Source organism: Astatotilapia calliptera, chromosome 12, assembly GCF_964374335.1.
Source record: "Astatotilapia calliptera chromosome 12, fAstCal68.1, whole genome shotgun sequence".
NCBI lineage: Eukaryota > Metazoa > Chordata > Actinopteri > Cichliformes > Cichlidae > Astatotilapia > Astatotilapia calliptera.
Genome location: NC_137433.1, coordinates 18,506,222 through 18,522,569, shown reverse-complemented (window position 1 = coordinate 18,522,569; position 16,348 = coordinate 18,506,222). Strand labels below are relative to the sequence as shown.

At 40.3% G+C, this 16,348-nt stretch overlaps 1 protein-coding gene across 1 annotated transcript in view; it reads right to left on the bottom strand.

Moving 5' to 3' along the window:
* The window catches only part of LOC113033260 (uncharacterized), a 34,575-nt gene extending 21,562 nt beyond the window's left edge, over positions 1 to 13,013 (bottom strand). Inside the window, exon 1 of the mRNA XM_026186894.2 lies at positions 12,606 to 13,013. Within this exon, the coding sequence (XP_026042679.2) occupies positions 12,606 to 12,697 (92 nt within the window). The 5' untranslated portion in view covers positions 12,698 to 13,013. The remainder of the gene's footprint in view (positions 1 to 12,605) is intronic.
* Positions 13,014 to 16,348: the final 3,335 nt, after the last annotated feature.

The window sequence follows — 16,348 nt, the reverse complement described above, 5'->3', positions numbered from 1 at the left end:
TTGAAAAAGAGGTAAGATACAAATGAATGTTGCAAAGGAAATGAGACGGGAAAAGTCTTGGTCCTCATATTTATGGATTCGGGCAGCCTACAGAGAATTACTGTAATCCTTTCAAAGCAAGCAGCAAGGTCCTTTAATTGGAGCTGTTTAACAGTAGAGGACTGAAACATGTCACTAAAGACTAACCCCCTAAAATACACCTGCTTTGTGTCTGTGTAATCTGATGTCTCCAATGCTATTTTGTCCCTCATACAGTTTAAATGAGCATTTCAGATAAAAGTGTGTAGTCTGGATGAGGTCTTTTATTTTGAATGTTGACCGGATTCTCTTTGCTGTTCCCGTGCCTAACGTCCTGCCCTCCTTACCTACTCTGTAAAAAAAGTTACAATTAAACTGGAGTAATGATCATGATAAGACAAATTTAATACAGATATTTGAATGTGCAGTACTTTGTAGAAGTCTTGAGTCACACTTCTTTTTATAGTTTGCTTAAAAAAAAAGGAAATAGGAGCAATTTATTGACATGTTCAAACATACAACATAGTTTATCAATCAAAAACATTTGTACAAGTCTAATGAGCTTTAAGTAGTCTTCAGGAATAGACCTCCAGGCTTCTCGAAGGACATTCAAAGCTCTTCTTTGGATGTTGGCTGCTTTTTGTACTCTTCTCTGTCAAACTGATCCAGCACTGCTTCAACAGTGTTGTGGTCCGGGCTCCGGAGAGGCCAGTTCATGTCTAATATTGTTGTTGTGAGCTATTCTGGGTTTTTTTCACCAGGTATGGTTTAACTGCTTCGTTGTCATTCTGAAAACTGAAGCTGTTGCCAGCCTGATGTTTTCCAGATGATATTTTATGGTGGATCCAAATCTGATGGTACTTTTCTACATTCATAATTTAATCAATTGTAACAAGATGCCCAACGCTAACGACTGAAATGAAGCCCGAAACTACGACAGAGCTTCCACTGTGTCACTGTGTGTGTTTTAAAGATGGCTGCAGACACTCACTGTTGAACCTGTTAAACAGTGACAGCTTTTAAACTGCAAACTTCAAATTTCATCACTCTATAAGATCTGCTGCTACTAATTTTCCATCTTTTCTTGTGTAATTTGGCACGCCTCAACCAGCCTTTGACAAAGAACATTTCTGATGAGGCTTCAGTGAACAGTATATGGATCAACTGAAACACTAGATGTATTTCTCAGTTGCTGTATCAGGTATTTACAGATTTTTTTTTCATGTTTTTTAAGGATATGATTTTCAGATACTGTTCATCTCCTTTTTTGGTCCTTCATTTGTCAGTTTCCTAATTTTTTGAATGAGATCATACACATACCAGAATATGCCAGGTTTTCAGCTAATAGCTCTTTGGAAATCACCTTAGTGGTACAAAATTATTATTTTATGTTTGTCAAACTGTGTTATCTTTGGCATTTTCATAGCTTCAACTAAGAGAAAAGACAAACCACTGCCTCTTTTCCCCCGCAGGTCAGTGATTTAACAAACAAAACACTCTTGTGAAAACTGTCAGGTACAATGCTTCACTGAAAATGAGTGGAAAAGCAGCCAAACAAAATTTCCAAAGAAAAACTCTGAAAGACCTTCAGAAAACCTGGAGAACTGTTGCTCAGGGCCACTTTAAAAATTACAAGGAAGTCTGGTTCCTTGGAAGAGACATACAAAGAAATCAAGTGTGGCTCATGATTTTTGCACAGCCATCTATTGTTCATTGCAACATAATGTTGATACGTTGATGAAGCCAAGAGGCAAAAAAGCTGAAAATAACCACAAAAAAAGGTTTTTGCAATGATGGGGGTGAAATCTTATTTCAACAAGCCAGGTACCCTCTAGCAGTTCTGTGGTTTATTAAGTAGGGTGTAATATCCTGCTGCTGTCATTTCTGATGAAGTTAATACTTAACTATACCTTTCCAAATGAGATCAGACTGAAGTACTGCCAAATACAAAGAGAAGTGTATAGCTATGTGTGAGAGTAACTGAAACCATACTGTCATCATAAAACATATGTTGTCAGACTTTAGACCAGCATATAATGTCTGGTCTATTACCAGTATACTACTGTGTCAGACGTAAAGCTGGCTCTGAAGAGGCCCAGCTATGACGTGATGGTGATGTCTTGCCAAGACTTTTGACCTAATAATAAAACCATGCCCAAGTCCCAATCAGCAGCATGTTTTTATCCTAGTCAAGCAGACCAGATGCCATAGTGGATATACAGTCAGACAATACTTCACATACAGTGAAAAAAAAATACCTTTCTAGGATGTCCTGTGAAGCAAAAAGTCTTTAATGTTTTAGCATAAAACCCTTTTTCACTGGCATTTTCCAGTTAAACAATGAAAACTATACAAGCTACTGAAACAATGCACAAAATTAATGATAATGAACTAATTAGTGATAAACTGCAAACAAAAGATGAATTCAGCTGCCTGCAATAATCCTACCATATTGACAGTAAATAGAAGCAAATGTTGCCTTTTGCTCTACCAATTCTGTTTAATGTGAAGCTGTGAAATATACCGTATCATAAACCATCATTAATGCTGAATTTATGAAATTAAACAACTGTCCCACAGGAAGCATTTCTTCAAAGCATGAGGTCAAGAGCAAACATGAAAAATAAATGGAAAATCTTGACCTCTGCAATGAGCACATCCAGTGGTTTTGTTGTGTCATGTGGTGCATTTTATTAGCATGGAATGGGTTAATAATAAAATCAATGCAAAGTTTTCTTTCTCAGTGATTACAAATCTTTATCCTGTAATGATTGCTCTCTTCTGGGATACGCAGCGCCCCAAATTAAAATGAGACAAAGAGTCACTAAATGTTTGATGATCATTAACTTCCAATGTTTTTTTTTTTCATTTTCTGCTTGTTGAAAATATTTTAAAGGTCTCACTGAAAGCTACCAATAAACCTGCACGACTCCAGAGCTAATTGCTGCAAAGACCACTGTTCACTTAGACTGGTTGAAATACTTAAAAAACCTTATCAGTTTGGCTACATAGAGGACAAGGTCACATTTTCATGCTTGCATCTTCTTTTCTTAAATATTGTGATTTCTTCATGCAGGCACTGCTTAGGCAGCACAAAGAAGCCTGTAGTTTTTCCACCATAAGCAAATATCACTTACATTGTTTTGCATTTCTGGTAGGGTAATGCTCACACTAAAGATGCCTCGTGTTTCCTCCCCTTTCAAGGACAGCTGTGCAATTTTGAAGCGTAAACACTCGCCTGTATGACCCATAAGAGTTTCTCAGATCCACCCTGTGAGCAACGCTGACTGATCTGTATAATACTTGACAGGGTGGAGAAAATATCAGACTCCCCTGGAGACTATTACAGACCACAAAAGCTATTTGGCCTAGAGAATATGGTAAATCCAAGAGAAATGACAGAGGCGACGGATGGCAAAATTATAAGAAAGGACTGCAAGTGTAGCTAAATATAATGTAAAATCTTTGGCGAACAAACAACAGATTGCATACAATATCAGGCAGAGGGGGTGAGGGAGAGACTGAATGGAATGCTGCAAGGAGGAGGGGAGGGGGTTTAAAAAATCTGCTCTCAGCAAAACACGGAGCCAGAGAAGTTTAGAAAACGACAAACTAAACAAATAAGTAATTAAATCACTGCCAAGGACCAGTGAGAAAAAAAGAAAAAGCAGCCCTCCCTGTCGTAAATGGAAAATATCGGGGGGACAGACAAAGAGACCAAGATAGACAAATATTATGCTGCCGTGTAGTAAGTGTCAATCAAGGTCCTGAGACAGCAATCTTGCAACAAATGCAGACAAAACACAAGATTAACGCTAAGACTACAAAATGACACAGGCGGCCAGCAGCGCGCACTATAAGATCAAGCGATCAACACCTGGTTTCACGTTACAGCCTTCAGTTAATCTACAGATAGCATTAACCAGTTATGTTGCAAGCAGAGGCTGCACACATTGCAATTAACTGTAATGTGTAATACAACCCAAGCTTTAAAGAAAAGGTAGCTTAGTTGTGCAGGCAACTGTTCCAGTAGAATATGAGAACAAAATTTACTACCATCACGCGATAGTGCACGTCGCACTAGCAAAGAACGCAACCCGCAAAACACGGTAGCTTTTCCCAAAGCCAAACAGCATGCATTGATTCAGCAGGGAGGAAACTGTCTCGAGCGGAAACAAACAAAAACTATTTTAAGTTATATTACCGTTTGAATAAAACTTAATATAACCCCCTCTATACTTTTATTTTTACTCAACAACACAGCAGCACTTAAGCTAAAAACAATAGAAGATGGATACAAGAAATTCAGTGTCGTGACGGTGGGAGCTTAAAGAGAGACGGGGCCACACGGTGGGGAGTTATATTCTGGTTGGAGAAGAGACACTCAGAGATGGGTTCACACTGGGGAAAACGATGAAAAGCACTAGGGGATACACAAAAGTGTAAATGGGTAGGTTAAGAAGGGCGCCTTCAACAATGGCGCACAATGGGAAGCAGTCAAAGTGTATTGGAGGTTTCCAAGGGGGCAGTTGAAGTATGTGGTTAATGGAGGGAAGAGTTTTGATGAAAGTAATACTGTGAGTTGTTGCGAGTCTATATGGGGTAAATCGTTATGACTCTGGAAGGTATATAGTTTATCTGGAGAGGAGAAGAGAGGAGAGCAAAAAATCTTCTAAAATCACGGTCCACTGGGATCACTCTGGCATTTCCTGCCAAAACTGTCCAACAGCACCACACAGGCACACACGTACACAACACACACACACACACACACACACATGTAAGCATCCTCCCTTCTCTACATTACAGTTATTACAGGCTCATTGAAAACACGATGGCATCTCATCTTCAAGCATTTCCTTCAGTTAAACAAAGCAAACTCTCAAGTATTAAATACCCACTTGGAGCTCATTTAGCCCGTCCTCTCTGTATCTTCTCTTAATGCTTTGATCTTATTCTCATTGCTCTTCACCCCTCCACCTGTCCTCTTTTCTTTTCTCCACTCTATTGCCTCTTTAAGTTTTATAATTTGATGGCTCTGCTTTTCAAAAGACTTTCATCCGGACCACCCTTCAGGGCTGATCTTCCATCTGCTGCAACTCTTGGTCCTTCCTCTCACATACTGTCCTTTATTTTCTTTTAACTTTACCTCATTCATTTGCAGTCCCTTCCCATCCTGCTCAGTCCCTCTTCACTCACCTCCCTCAATTCATTCACTCTCAGCAAACAACCTAGCTTTCCCACCAGGGTCGTCAGGACAACAGAGCCCCCCCCCCCCCCCCCCCCCCCAACTTTCCACAAGGACGCACAGCTCAATCTCACCGCCAGCAAGTGAACAAACAGGGCAGGAGAAGGGAAAATAGAGTTCCCAGTCAAAGTCTTGCATTCTGTGTTGCTGCGAAATGCTAACATTTAACCCACACAATGCCATCACTATAAACAAGGAGCGCTTTTGTAACTGTGGTAAAGTAGGAGCAGTTGCTTGAACAAGTCGGCAAGCACAGCTCATGAAACCTGACAGTGTGACTGTAGGAATGAGAGCCCAGTGTGTCTTCATTAAACCTGTTTAATGTTGTTCTGTGTGTATATGCATTTGCATGTGTCAGAGAAGTAATCCTGAAGGAAAAAAGAATGAAGCTTTACTCCTTGATGTGGCATAAAAAGCCTAGCTACTATTGGAGTTACTACTAATGAATGAATAGTTACAGTTCTGTGCCTCTCAGTGTTGTGCGTAAAGTTAGAAAACAGTTCATAAAGAAGTTCAATTTAGAGATAATCATGAACGAATCACTACCTAATTACTCGATAATATAGTATCTCCTATGTGGTTATTTTAATCATCTACTATAAAGTCCTGAATCAAGGTACTAATGAACACCTTTTCCGGATTAGATCCTTACTGGTTTGTTTCTAACCGAATAAAGATTTGTGTGGTAACCAACCTTTAACTAATAACCTGCACAATTTATCGCTATTATTTCCTTTCTCTTCCTTAATAAAGAATGTTTGAATGCAAAATCATGTATTATAGCAGGCATAGCTTAATTTAAAAAATTACAAGGTATAATAAGTAATAATATGTAACTCATTAGAATCAATATGGACCTAGACTTTTATGGCTTTAGACAGTCTAGGCCACACTGGGAAACTTCATAGTTCTCTTCAGACCTGGTGAGGTGAGTAATTTAAGCGCAGAGAGGATATTCCTTGTAAGAAGTTAAGACTCAGGGGTGGAATGGGTTAAGAAGAGGGCATCTGTATACTGTGTAAAGCCAAAAGTCAATACTGACTCATTTTTAGCTTGTACGAAGAACATGCATATACCTGTGCTTATTTGGTAGGTGGTGCTTAGAACAGAAAGGACAAAGAGGAACGCTGCCAGAGGAGGGCTGTCTATTTCGAAATTCTGTTTGTGTGTGTGTGCGTGTACTTGGTAGTTACTTTCTGGGACAGCCACTCTGCAAGCCTGAAGTGAAAATGGATGGATGGATAGATAGATGGTTGGATGGATGGATGGATGGATGGATGGATGGATGGATGGTTGGATGGCATACTTAAAAGCAAGGCAGGATAACATCAAAAACAATCACAGATAATAAGAGCCTGTCAGTAACAAAACCATGTGGACGGTTGCCCTTCTACAATTGTTTTTGCAATAATTTAGACCCAAAATTATGGGAAGAGAGGCGCCAGGGTTATTGTTTTAAATAATTCCATTTACAATAGGGACTTTGTAACCGTCTGACACTGCTTGTCGTGTTATGCTTGGCACACTCAAGTCAATGAGCCACAGGAACATGACAAATTGTCTCTCTGTGCACTTTTTTTTGCAAGATCCAAAGCAATGAACTTTAAAACACATTCTTACTTTTTAAAGAAGAACTGTTCTTTTTAGATATTACTTCCGATCATGCAAACGGGATAATTTTCTTTTTGCTTTTTATTTCTCCAATAAGGCTCTGCAGGGGTGAATTTTTCTTTGCCTTCTTGCTTAGACCATCCTTAGTAGTTGAGGAAAACCATGTGGAAGCCCATCAGTTCTTTCAGCACTTCTCAATATAAGCATTGCAACATTATAATAGTTAGGTTACTCACATATCTTTAATTTTACTATATGACTGTGATTATACTTGTGAGTTGTGGTATATCACATCATTGCTTACACATACCCCTAAAAGTCCATCGGTTGGCTTAGGACACACACGCCACACTCTGTATTCATTCTCATCCCAATGTTTGAAGAAACACTAAAATACAGATGTCTTTAGACAGCTATCAGACACGCCCTTGAAAATAATACCCTGGCTATGTGCGAGGCCCATTAGCTGAACAGGCAGTCCTCCCTGATGTTGCTTCCATTTATCATAACATGTGCATGAAAAGAAATCATACTTCCACAAAGTTTTTCAGCAGAGTCCTGAAGACTTATATAAAACAATAAGTCATTTGTTGCCCCCACTGCTGTAGGCACAGAAAAGGACAGAGCTCCACTGGAAACAATGGGTGAAATGATGTGAGACACTTGAATGAACAAAAGGAGAATTTGAAAGAAAGGTCAGTTGTAAAGTAGGATTGACAAAATACTTCGAGAGCTTTGTTTACCATGATCTTAATACCAAACCTTTGCTGCAATGGAAAGAAAATCTGTGGGATACAATTTCTTTTATTAAGGTGAGAGCTCTTTACATTGTTCACAACTGACACCTGAAACCAAAATGAATGGCACGACAGTACCTTGAAACATTAATTACCAACATTTTCCATTTTCTGTGTGGCAGCTATGAGTCGCACTTCCAAACAAACAACAGTTTGCACACTTAGAGACCCAAACATGTGAGGCCAAACAGGTAGAATACACACATCCAGTGTCACGGTGTGTAGTCATGTCTCACCATGGCTAAACCCTACCATTACCCTGCAGCTTTGTCTCAGACCCTAGATGACTCTAAACAACATTTAAGGGAGAAGAAAGCAGTTGTTTAGTGATAACTGCTCAAATCATCCCCTAAGTTCATCTAAACAGGGATACATACAACAGCCATTATAGCTATCATTGTCATCATCTTCAAACATGCCACCCACAAACTTGCTCACACAAGCAAGCGACACAAGCTGAGGGTACTGCTCTGCAGAAGCTTCAGCCTACACAGTGCAGTGGAATTGTTTGTTTTTCTAACAAGACAGGAAATTCTGTTGGAATAACGTTAAACAAAAAGCTGATAGGTATGTGCCCCAACAGATCACTTGTGTGTATGATCTTTGTCCTAATGTCACACAAAAAGCACTTCACCGGCTCCAGTTGTGCTCTGATCAGCTTATGTTAGTGTTCAAGTGTCGCCCCCATGGAACCCACCGGATTGGGCCAAGTTGTAGTCTTAGTGTTAAAGGAAAAATAAGTGACAGGATGTGGGTTTCTTTTGATAAGATTCATGCCTCTATGTCACAAACAAAGCTACTCCAAGGTACGGTACAGGTCGCTGTGACAAAGATTATACTGTCACGGTCCAGTGTACTCACCTCTGATGTCCTATTTACAGTACGCTGCTATTTATATTTTAGATCAATGTGTCTTGTGTCAGTGAGCCTGGAAGCAACTGTGCAACCTTTGAAGCCTCATCCTGAACAGTGAAAGGAAAGGGAACCAATCAGACTGCTTGGGTTCCTTCTGTGGGATTTTACAGTAAGGTGACCAGCAGGTATTGTTTCAACATAGAAGGACGTGAGGTAACGTTGCACAATGGCATGTGTGTATGAAAAGCTTGAACTGCTGTGTTTTAGGGGGGTTTTGACAGGTGGGTCACTGTGGATAATTCAGGAACTGAACAAAAAGCAGAACGTGTACAAGGAAGTTTAAGCAGGGATTAGCTTCCTGATAACAGTGTTAACTGTACTTTATTACTATTTACAGGCACTATGTGCACGTTCACACACATGCAGCCCTGCAACACAGGTGTACTTCATCTAGAAAGTAACTTTAGACTCAGGGACTGTTTAGGTGTCAGTTAATCATACATGAGCCTGTGGAACTTTTGAAGCAACGCAAAAAGCCTATGTTGCAATAAAGGTAGTCCAAGTTATCATCAATAGGAGAATCCCTTCACAGGAGATTAGAGGCCTGGGGAGGAGGGATAATGTGTTGCTAAATGTAAATGGCTGATGCTGATTTCCTACATTTCCCACTGACTTTTGAAATCTTATTAAAGAAATGGTAAATGGACTGCTACTTATACAGCACTTTTTTTTCTAATCCATTTGAACGCTCAAAGCGCTTTCTTGCTACAATGCTCATTCACTTATTCACACTTTTTCTATGCTTACGAGCTTTTAACCTGACATCCACATAATCATACTCCAGATGATGCATCAGGGGCGACTCAGGGTTCAGTATCTTGCCTGAGGATAGCTTGACATGTAATCACAGGCTAGAGGAGCTAGGCATTATTAGAGTACTATCCTACTACTACACACTGCCCCAAAGTAGCAATACAAAGAAAATGATTAATGTAACAATAAGTAATATTCATTTAACAATTTACAAGCAGCAAAAACAGCACGCCAATTACAATTTGGGCAGTTTTCCTGACGAAACTGGATGCCTTTAAATAATAAACGTCACTTGTGGCAAATTTCTATTTCAAAGCAACAATGCTGAAACCTAACACCTGTAATTCTGTGACCATTAACATTTGATGACAGATCGCCTGGCTGTTACACTTCTGCCAAAAAACAGATCACAAATGAAGGTATTACATCACTCAACAATAAGTCATTTCAAACCAAAGAGGGAATTTTTTTTAGCAGCTTAGGAACAATTCCATACCACCTTAATGACAAATATCTCTTTAATGAATGTAAATATTGGATTATCTATAACTAGAAAAACAATCAAGAATCAGCCAAGATTGACTGCTGAATGCTCTAAGCACAATGACTCAGTTACTATGTCACTCTCAATGCTATTTATGCAGCACATTTAACTACATGAAAATTCAATGTATTTTCCATAACAGATAAAAACATAAAAAACAACTACTATAATGAACTCAGGTGTTTACTTTATGTGTCACTACCTAGCTGCAGTCATCCCCTGCAAGAGAATTAAGTGTGATCTGCAAGAATAATGTTGATAAAAAAAACAACAACAATGTGTTAATCTTGCCCAGGGCCACAGATGTCTAGATATAGCCCACACTTTTTCTGATGAAAACACTCCACAAGTTCATATGAATTCCTATCTTATATGATTTGCGTGGCTGAAACAAAAGCATAAACTTTATTTTACCTCCTGCTTGCATTCCGAGGTGCTAGAACAACAACTTTGTGTTGTACAACATGAAAAGCAAAGGTTAGTTATGTAAATTATGACTTCTTACAATTCATAAGATTGCACTGTTGTATTGTAAAAATAGATCTGAACTATTTTCTTTTATTTCTTCCTTTTAAAAGGCATGCAAACACAGCTTCTGAGTAACACAATTGGTAGTCTTGAGTGGTCCAGGAGACTAAGCACAGACCTCCAAGGCTGTCTGTTGAACAGAGAAGTCTGAATGATGGATGCATTGAAATTGCCCGTCTTTCCTTCAGAGTCTCGCCCACAAAGGGTCTGTTTCCCATTCAGGACACAAGGTCATTAGATAATACACACGAGGATCGCAAGGCCACACAGTGGGGCGGGATCATTCAGCACAACAAGCCTCCGCAAAAACTTCTTGACGCCTTAACTCAAGTAGTCTCTGCAGGAAGTATATGCCCATCCAGAAACAAATATACTGATGTGAAAGCTCACATACACATTGAAATTTCACAGATGGTTACACATGCACAAGGATGGGCTGAATAGTTTGACAGTGGGAATCATGACATCATCATGTTCCCCTCCCACCTCGCTATTCAGTCACAGCAGAATTATTTATCCTTTGAAAGCGGGTTAAATGAATGCTTAGGAATGCCCTTTTCTTTCTTTCTTTTTTCTATTTTTCCTCTGTTGTAATCACAGGCATATGCATCCACACATGTTTGTAGATTTGTTTTAGGCACCTGGTTGGCAGAGACCCAATCAAGATTTTGTTATTCAGCGAAGCTGTGGGGGAAATGTCCTCAAATGAGGAACTGCTGGTTCAGTGAAGTGTCAGCATGTCAGGACAAAAAGTTATTCTGAACATGGAAACTTTGAGAGGTTTGCCAAAATTAAGAAAGAGTGGAAACTGAGCAAGTTATGCTCTGGATGTGGAAAAGTGTTTCCACTCCATTCGTGAAGCTGTCAGATTTCAGCTTGTCATGGTTAACTCAAAGCGCTCTGAAACTCATTTCCTGAGTGGCGTTGTTAGTTCCAAATTGAAGCCAGGAAGAATGTAGGAAGAAAGTGGGCGGGGGAGAGAGGTTTGAGGCAGAGGGAGATGAAGCAGGGATGGACCAAGTCTGTCCTCTACTTCCACTTGGGCACATGCTCGAGCTGGGGTCTTGGATTTTTTTTTCTTCGTCAAAGTGAGTGGATGTAAAGCAAGAGAGGGGTAAATTTGCATGTATTTAATTTTAACTTTACTGAGTATAGCCTGCAACAACATGCTCATATCAGAGGATTACAAAATGCACAAGCACACACACAATGTGCATGAAATTTAGAAAAAAAAAAAAAAAAAAAAAAAGAGGAAGGGGAGTACACAATAAGACTGACACTGTTTGTAAAAGAAGGGTAGATCACCATAGTGACAGATCAGCCAAACCCTATGGCAAAAACATGAGTCAATGAGTCAAGTGTCAGATGCTCAGGTTACATGGGCATGATCTCAGTCCAGCATTCTTAGAACCTAATAAATGTATTTCTTTCTCTTTTCATTAGTCTGTTAAATAATCTGAAAACTAGATCTGACATTAAAAACAACTGATTAAATGAAACTTTCCTAAACTGTGAAATTAGGTTGAATATTGGTTCTTCATCTAGCTACACCCCCCGGCCAGTAAGATTTCTCCTAAAACTTTGTTAGTCATCTTCGCTATTGCTCTACATTAATAAGTCTCGTTGCTCATGTGGAGTTACTCATGCATGCAGTGCTGCCTTTCAAATTAAGAGGCCTCTGCCTGAAAGACAGCCCATGTCATGGATCAGCACATCTGCAGAAAGACGATCCGGCAAAGCCTCACAATTCCTGGGGGAGAATAGCAAAGTCACGGAGATCCAGGTGCCGCGCACCGAGCCACACCAGCAGCCTGGCGTGCGTAATGAACGGCAATTAAAAGTGAGTGCATCCCTTTGGCAATAAACCACCCTGCGTGCACAGGACTTGCAAATACATAGCAGGCTGTGAGCTATCTCTGTGTTGGCCACCTCCATATCCGTCACTGGATTAGCTTAAATCTGCCCTCTTCTTACGCAAGAGGCTGTTTTCCATCTTACGCGCATGGAAAACAAGATGGAGAGCATGAAAGTTTGACTAAAGTTGCGAACTTTACTTGAATTTCTGACCGCGTTATAAAAAATATAAACGCTAACAGAACAACAAAGTCGGAGCTCGGTCTGCTCTTATGAAAAAGGATAAACTCAGGTGTGGCTGGCAGATGCAGATTTGTGTAAAAGCAATATGTGTTACCAGCTCGTGGAAGAACGGGGGTTGAGGATGTCCTCTTTGGCCGTGAACAGCGACAGGCTGTAGGTATCAAGGTTGACCGTTCGCTTGCTCATTGTGGCAAAAGTTTCCAGACCACTCCCGCAGCTTCTCTGTTCACGGGTCCCGATGCGTCTCGGGGTGGGGATTAGAGTATTTTCTGGAGAACAGTCGCAGCAGAAAACTGGGGTTCGGCCGAGACAAAACTGCAGCAAATGTGTCCACGTTCATTCAATGTGGCCCTTTTAGGTCCAAAAGGAGCGATCCGTGCAGCCGCTGCGCACTCACAGCGCGGAGGAGACTGGGACTGCACACGGTCTTTGTGCAGCTGGTTAAGAATACGTTTTTATGGGGAGCGCCCCACCTCCTGTTAAGAGAGTGGAAAGCCTAATGACTTCACTAGCTGGTCACTTGGAAGAAAAAGTGTGCAGCAGAGGAACACGGCCACTGAGCTGCACTGTTCGCGAAACAAAGAGACGTTTTCATTTCCCAAGTTAATAACTGGGCAACTTGACGAAATTTATTACTTAACTGATGGACCACAACTTGAGGCAATTCAATAAATATAATTATTTTGTTCTAATTGTCTTTTCTCCCTCACTATAATGTTTTTGATAGCAAAAATGGGAACAAAAACGAAACACAATGGGAATTTCTGATGTTTAGAGGGGCTATGGGAGAGTGCAGCAGCCTTGGATCTGTCACTCTCTCTTTGTCTCTGATTCTTGTGAATCGGACACCTCTGGTCCTTGGCAAACTCCGCAGAAGCATTTTACAGTGAAGGCAATCTCTCAATAAGCCAAAGAAGGAACAATTTCATGGGAGCCAAGTGTGAAGCAGGCTGTGGATTACACACACACAAAAAAGCAGAGGAGACTGTTTAAGTATTTAGCTGCTGGGGGCCTGTTCAGCTGCAGCTCAAGCAGGGACGCACACACTCACATACGCACATAAACTGTCCACGAGCTCGTAAATACACACACTGCCATGCATTCATGCACAGGCTCCCACATGCACACTTACACAAGCTGTGAACTCTAAGGCACTCCCTCTTAACATGCAAACACACAAATGGATGTGCACGCACACACATTCACACAGTGGTATTTGCCTTTGGGTCAGTGGCACAGGAGTTTAAGATCTTGGATTATGGGAATGTTCCTGAGCTCTTTAATTTACTTAGCAGTCATTCTTAAGTAATCCAGGACAGATGCAGAGGATAAAAGTCACAGGTTTTTATGTTCTGATGTGTCAGGCTCAGGTTAGGTATGACCACATAAATTTCAACTTTGTGTCATGTTTCCCCCCCTAACATTTAATATGCTTTGCAGTGTTATTCACTGCTAAGGTTAGACCTGGAATGGCTGAGTAATCCTTTTGAGAATACTGACACAGTCACTGCTATCACTGATGAAAAAACTTCCCTGTAAGGCAAAATGTTTCCAGTTTCATCTCTTGGGGTATAAACTTTGCTTTACAGTCAGAGAAGCAGTTAATAGGTCTATAACATTAAGCATATAGATGAGAGACAACTGCACACGTGTTTGATAGAGAATAGCTTTGTGATGTTGCCATCATTTGAATAAACGCTGAAGTACTGATACACAATAGATATGATACTTTTTAACTGTGAAATGTCACTCTGTCACTTTTTTTGAAATGATCTCCCTACAAACCCTGCGTCTGGTAAGCCCACAGCAAGCAGCACACTCAAACTCAGCTTTTTTGGCTAGAATTTGCATGACACAAGGACAGGGGCCGTGACATCGCTATACCACTATTATTGTTACAACTTCCTGCTATTAGAGGCTCTCCTGCCCGTCCAGCCTTTCAACTCTTCAGTGTGGATGTGAACTGCAATGCTGTTATGCTCCAGTTCAGAAAACCTTGGCATTTCCTCTGCTTGGGTGCGGAGGCAGCTGTTGTTGGAGATGATTCTATGTCCAGTGGGGATTTGTGTGTGTGTGTGTGTGTGTGTGTGTGTGTGTGTGTGTGTGTGTGTGTGTGTGTGTGTGTGTGTGTGTGTGTGTGTGTGTGTAACAGCTAATGGGGATTTTCTCTTCTTTTACTGAAACTTCTTATCCAGTTGTGACAGACCTTTTGTTCAGTTTCCTGCTTTCCTGACAAAGTTTAAACCCACTGGTTTCCTTAAACTAATAGTTTAAGTGTGAGTGACAAAGTGCTGAGTGGCCCAGTCAGAAAAACATCCTCTATGAGTTTCTTACATTAGTCTTTAATTCAGAATCCACTCATAGATGTGTCTCTTTCTTTTGTGAAATCAGTGATTCTTCCACTAGCTTATAATTGCATAACACAGAAAGCAAAACTAATTTCTGCCACGAAAAAGCAGAGTTTATTACACGTAGTCATGGATAGCTTCAAATCTCTCCTGGAGTGCATCAATGCTTGCGTGGCAGGTTTATGCGTCCTTCGACCCGATGGACGGTGTGAAAAGGTCAGAGATGCATTTAGAGTTAAGGGGTCACAGCTTGAGCTTTTTTCCACCCGTTTTTTTCTACACTTCAGGAGTAACATGTTTCGCATTAGTGGTGACGGAAGACTTTTAGAGGTAAGGACCTGCATGCCCACTCATGTGCGATAGCGTGCTGCCAGATTATTAGTGTCTGTACACTTGCAATGATTTTAAATCGTCTGTTCATGTCATAAATACAGCCTTGTGTTGTAAATTTACTTTTATACAATAAGAGCTGCAGGCATGTCTCCAACCTTTTAACTTCCCTATTGCACTATATTTCATACAAGTCAGACCTTGCTGAATATGATCCTATTTTCTATGCAAATCATTAAGTGTATTAAGCTTGTCCATGCAAAGTTGTTTAAGAAGTTCGTCTTCTTCTCTGACAAATGCTTCACATCTTCAAAGGATGTCTGATAAGTGTTCATCAGGTACTCGAATGTGCTTGAATTACTGCATTAATAGGTTATCATGTATTCTTATGCTTATTCCAATTCTACTTATTATTTTATTATTACAGCGGATCCACGACAATTTAGAATCTCTGTCTCACCTCTTCTTGCAATAGCAATGATCATTTCAGTATTTCGTTTCAGTTTTGCTCATTTTTGATACTGAGGTGAACATAGGTGAGGCTCACGAATTGCAGTGATGAGTGGAACTGAGTAAAAGTTACACAGGTCATACTAAGTGATATGTCAGTGAGGCACATGCATATATCTAAAAGCTGAACTCCAACATGGTGTAACATGAAAAGATAAGTGAGGTTGATTCAGGTTCCTGGCGAGTTTTACGAGCTAAGTAAATGACTGAGCCAGGTAGAAGTTGGAAACAAAAGAAAAGATGGAGTGTTTTCAGCAAATGCACTTGTTGTTTGTCTGAGAAGAAGCGAGAATAGTAGAGCCAGAGCTCGGCACGTGTTCTGTGAATCTGGATGTCTTCTCTTTGGGCTTCAAGCTGAGGTCACTACTCAACTATGCGCCTTCACAACAACCTTGAGATATCTTTCCCCTGGGCTTCAGTGTGAACACAAATGTGTGCATGAATCTAAATGTCCATGCACGTGTTTTGTTCAGTTCTAAATCACATTGTCACTTTTGCAAAGGCTTAAAACAAGCGATTTTCCATATTGACCTGCTATTTTCTCTTTACTTTGTCTCATTAGGAATAAGAGTCAGACTTCTTCGTCGGTTCAACATTACCTTACCTAACTGAAATACAGCACTGTGCAAAAATCATGTACCACAGCTTA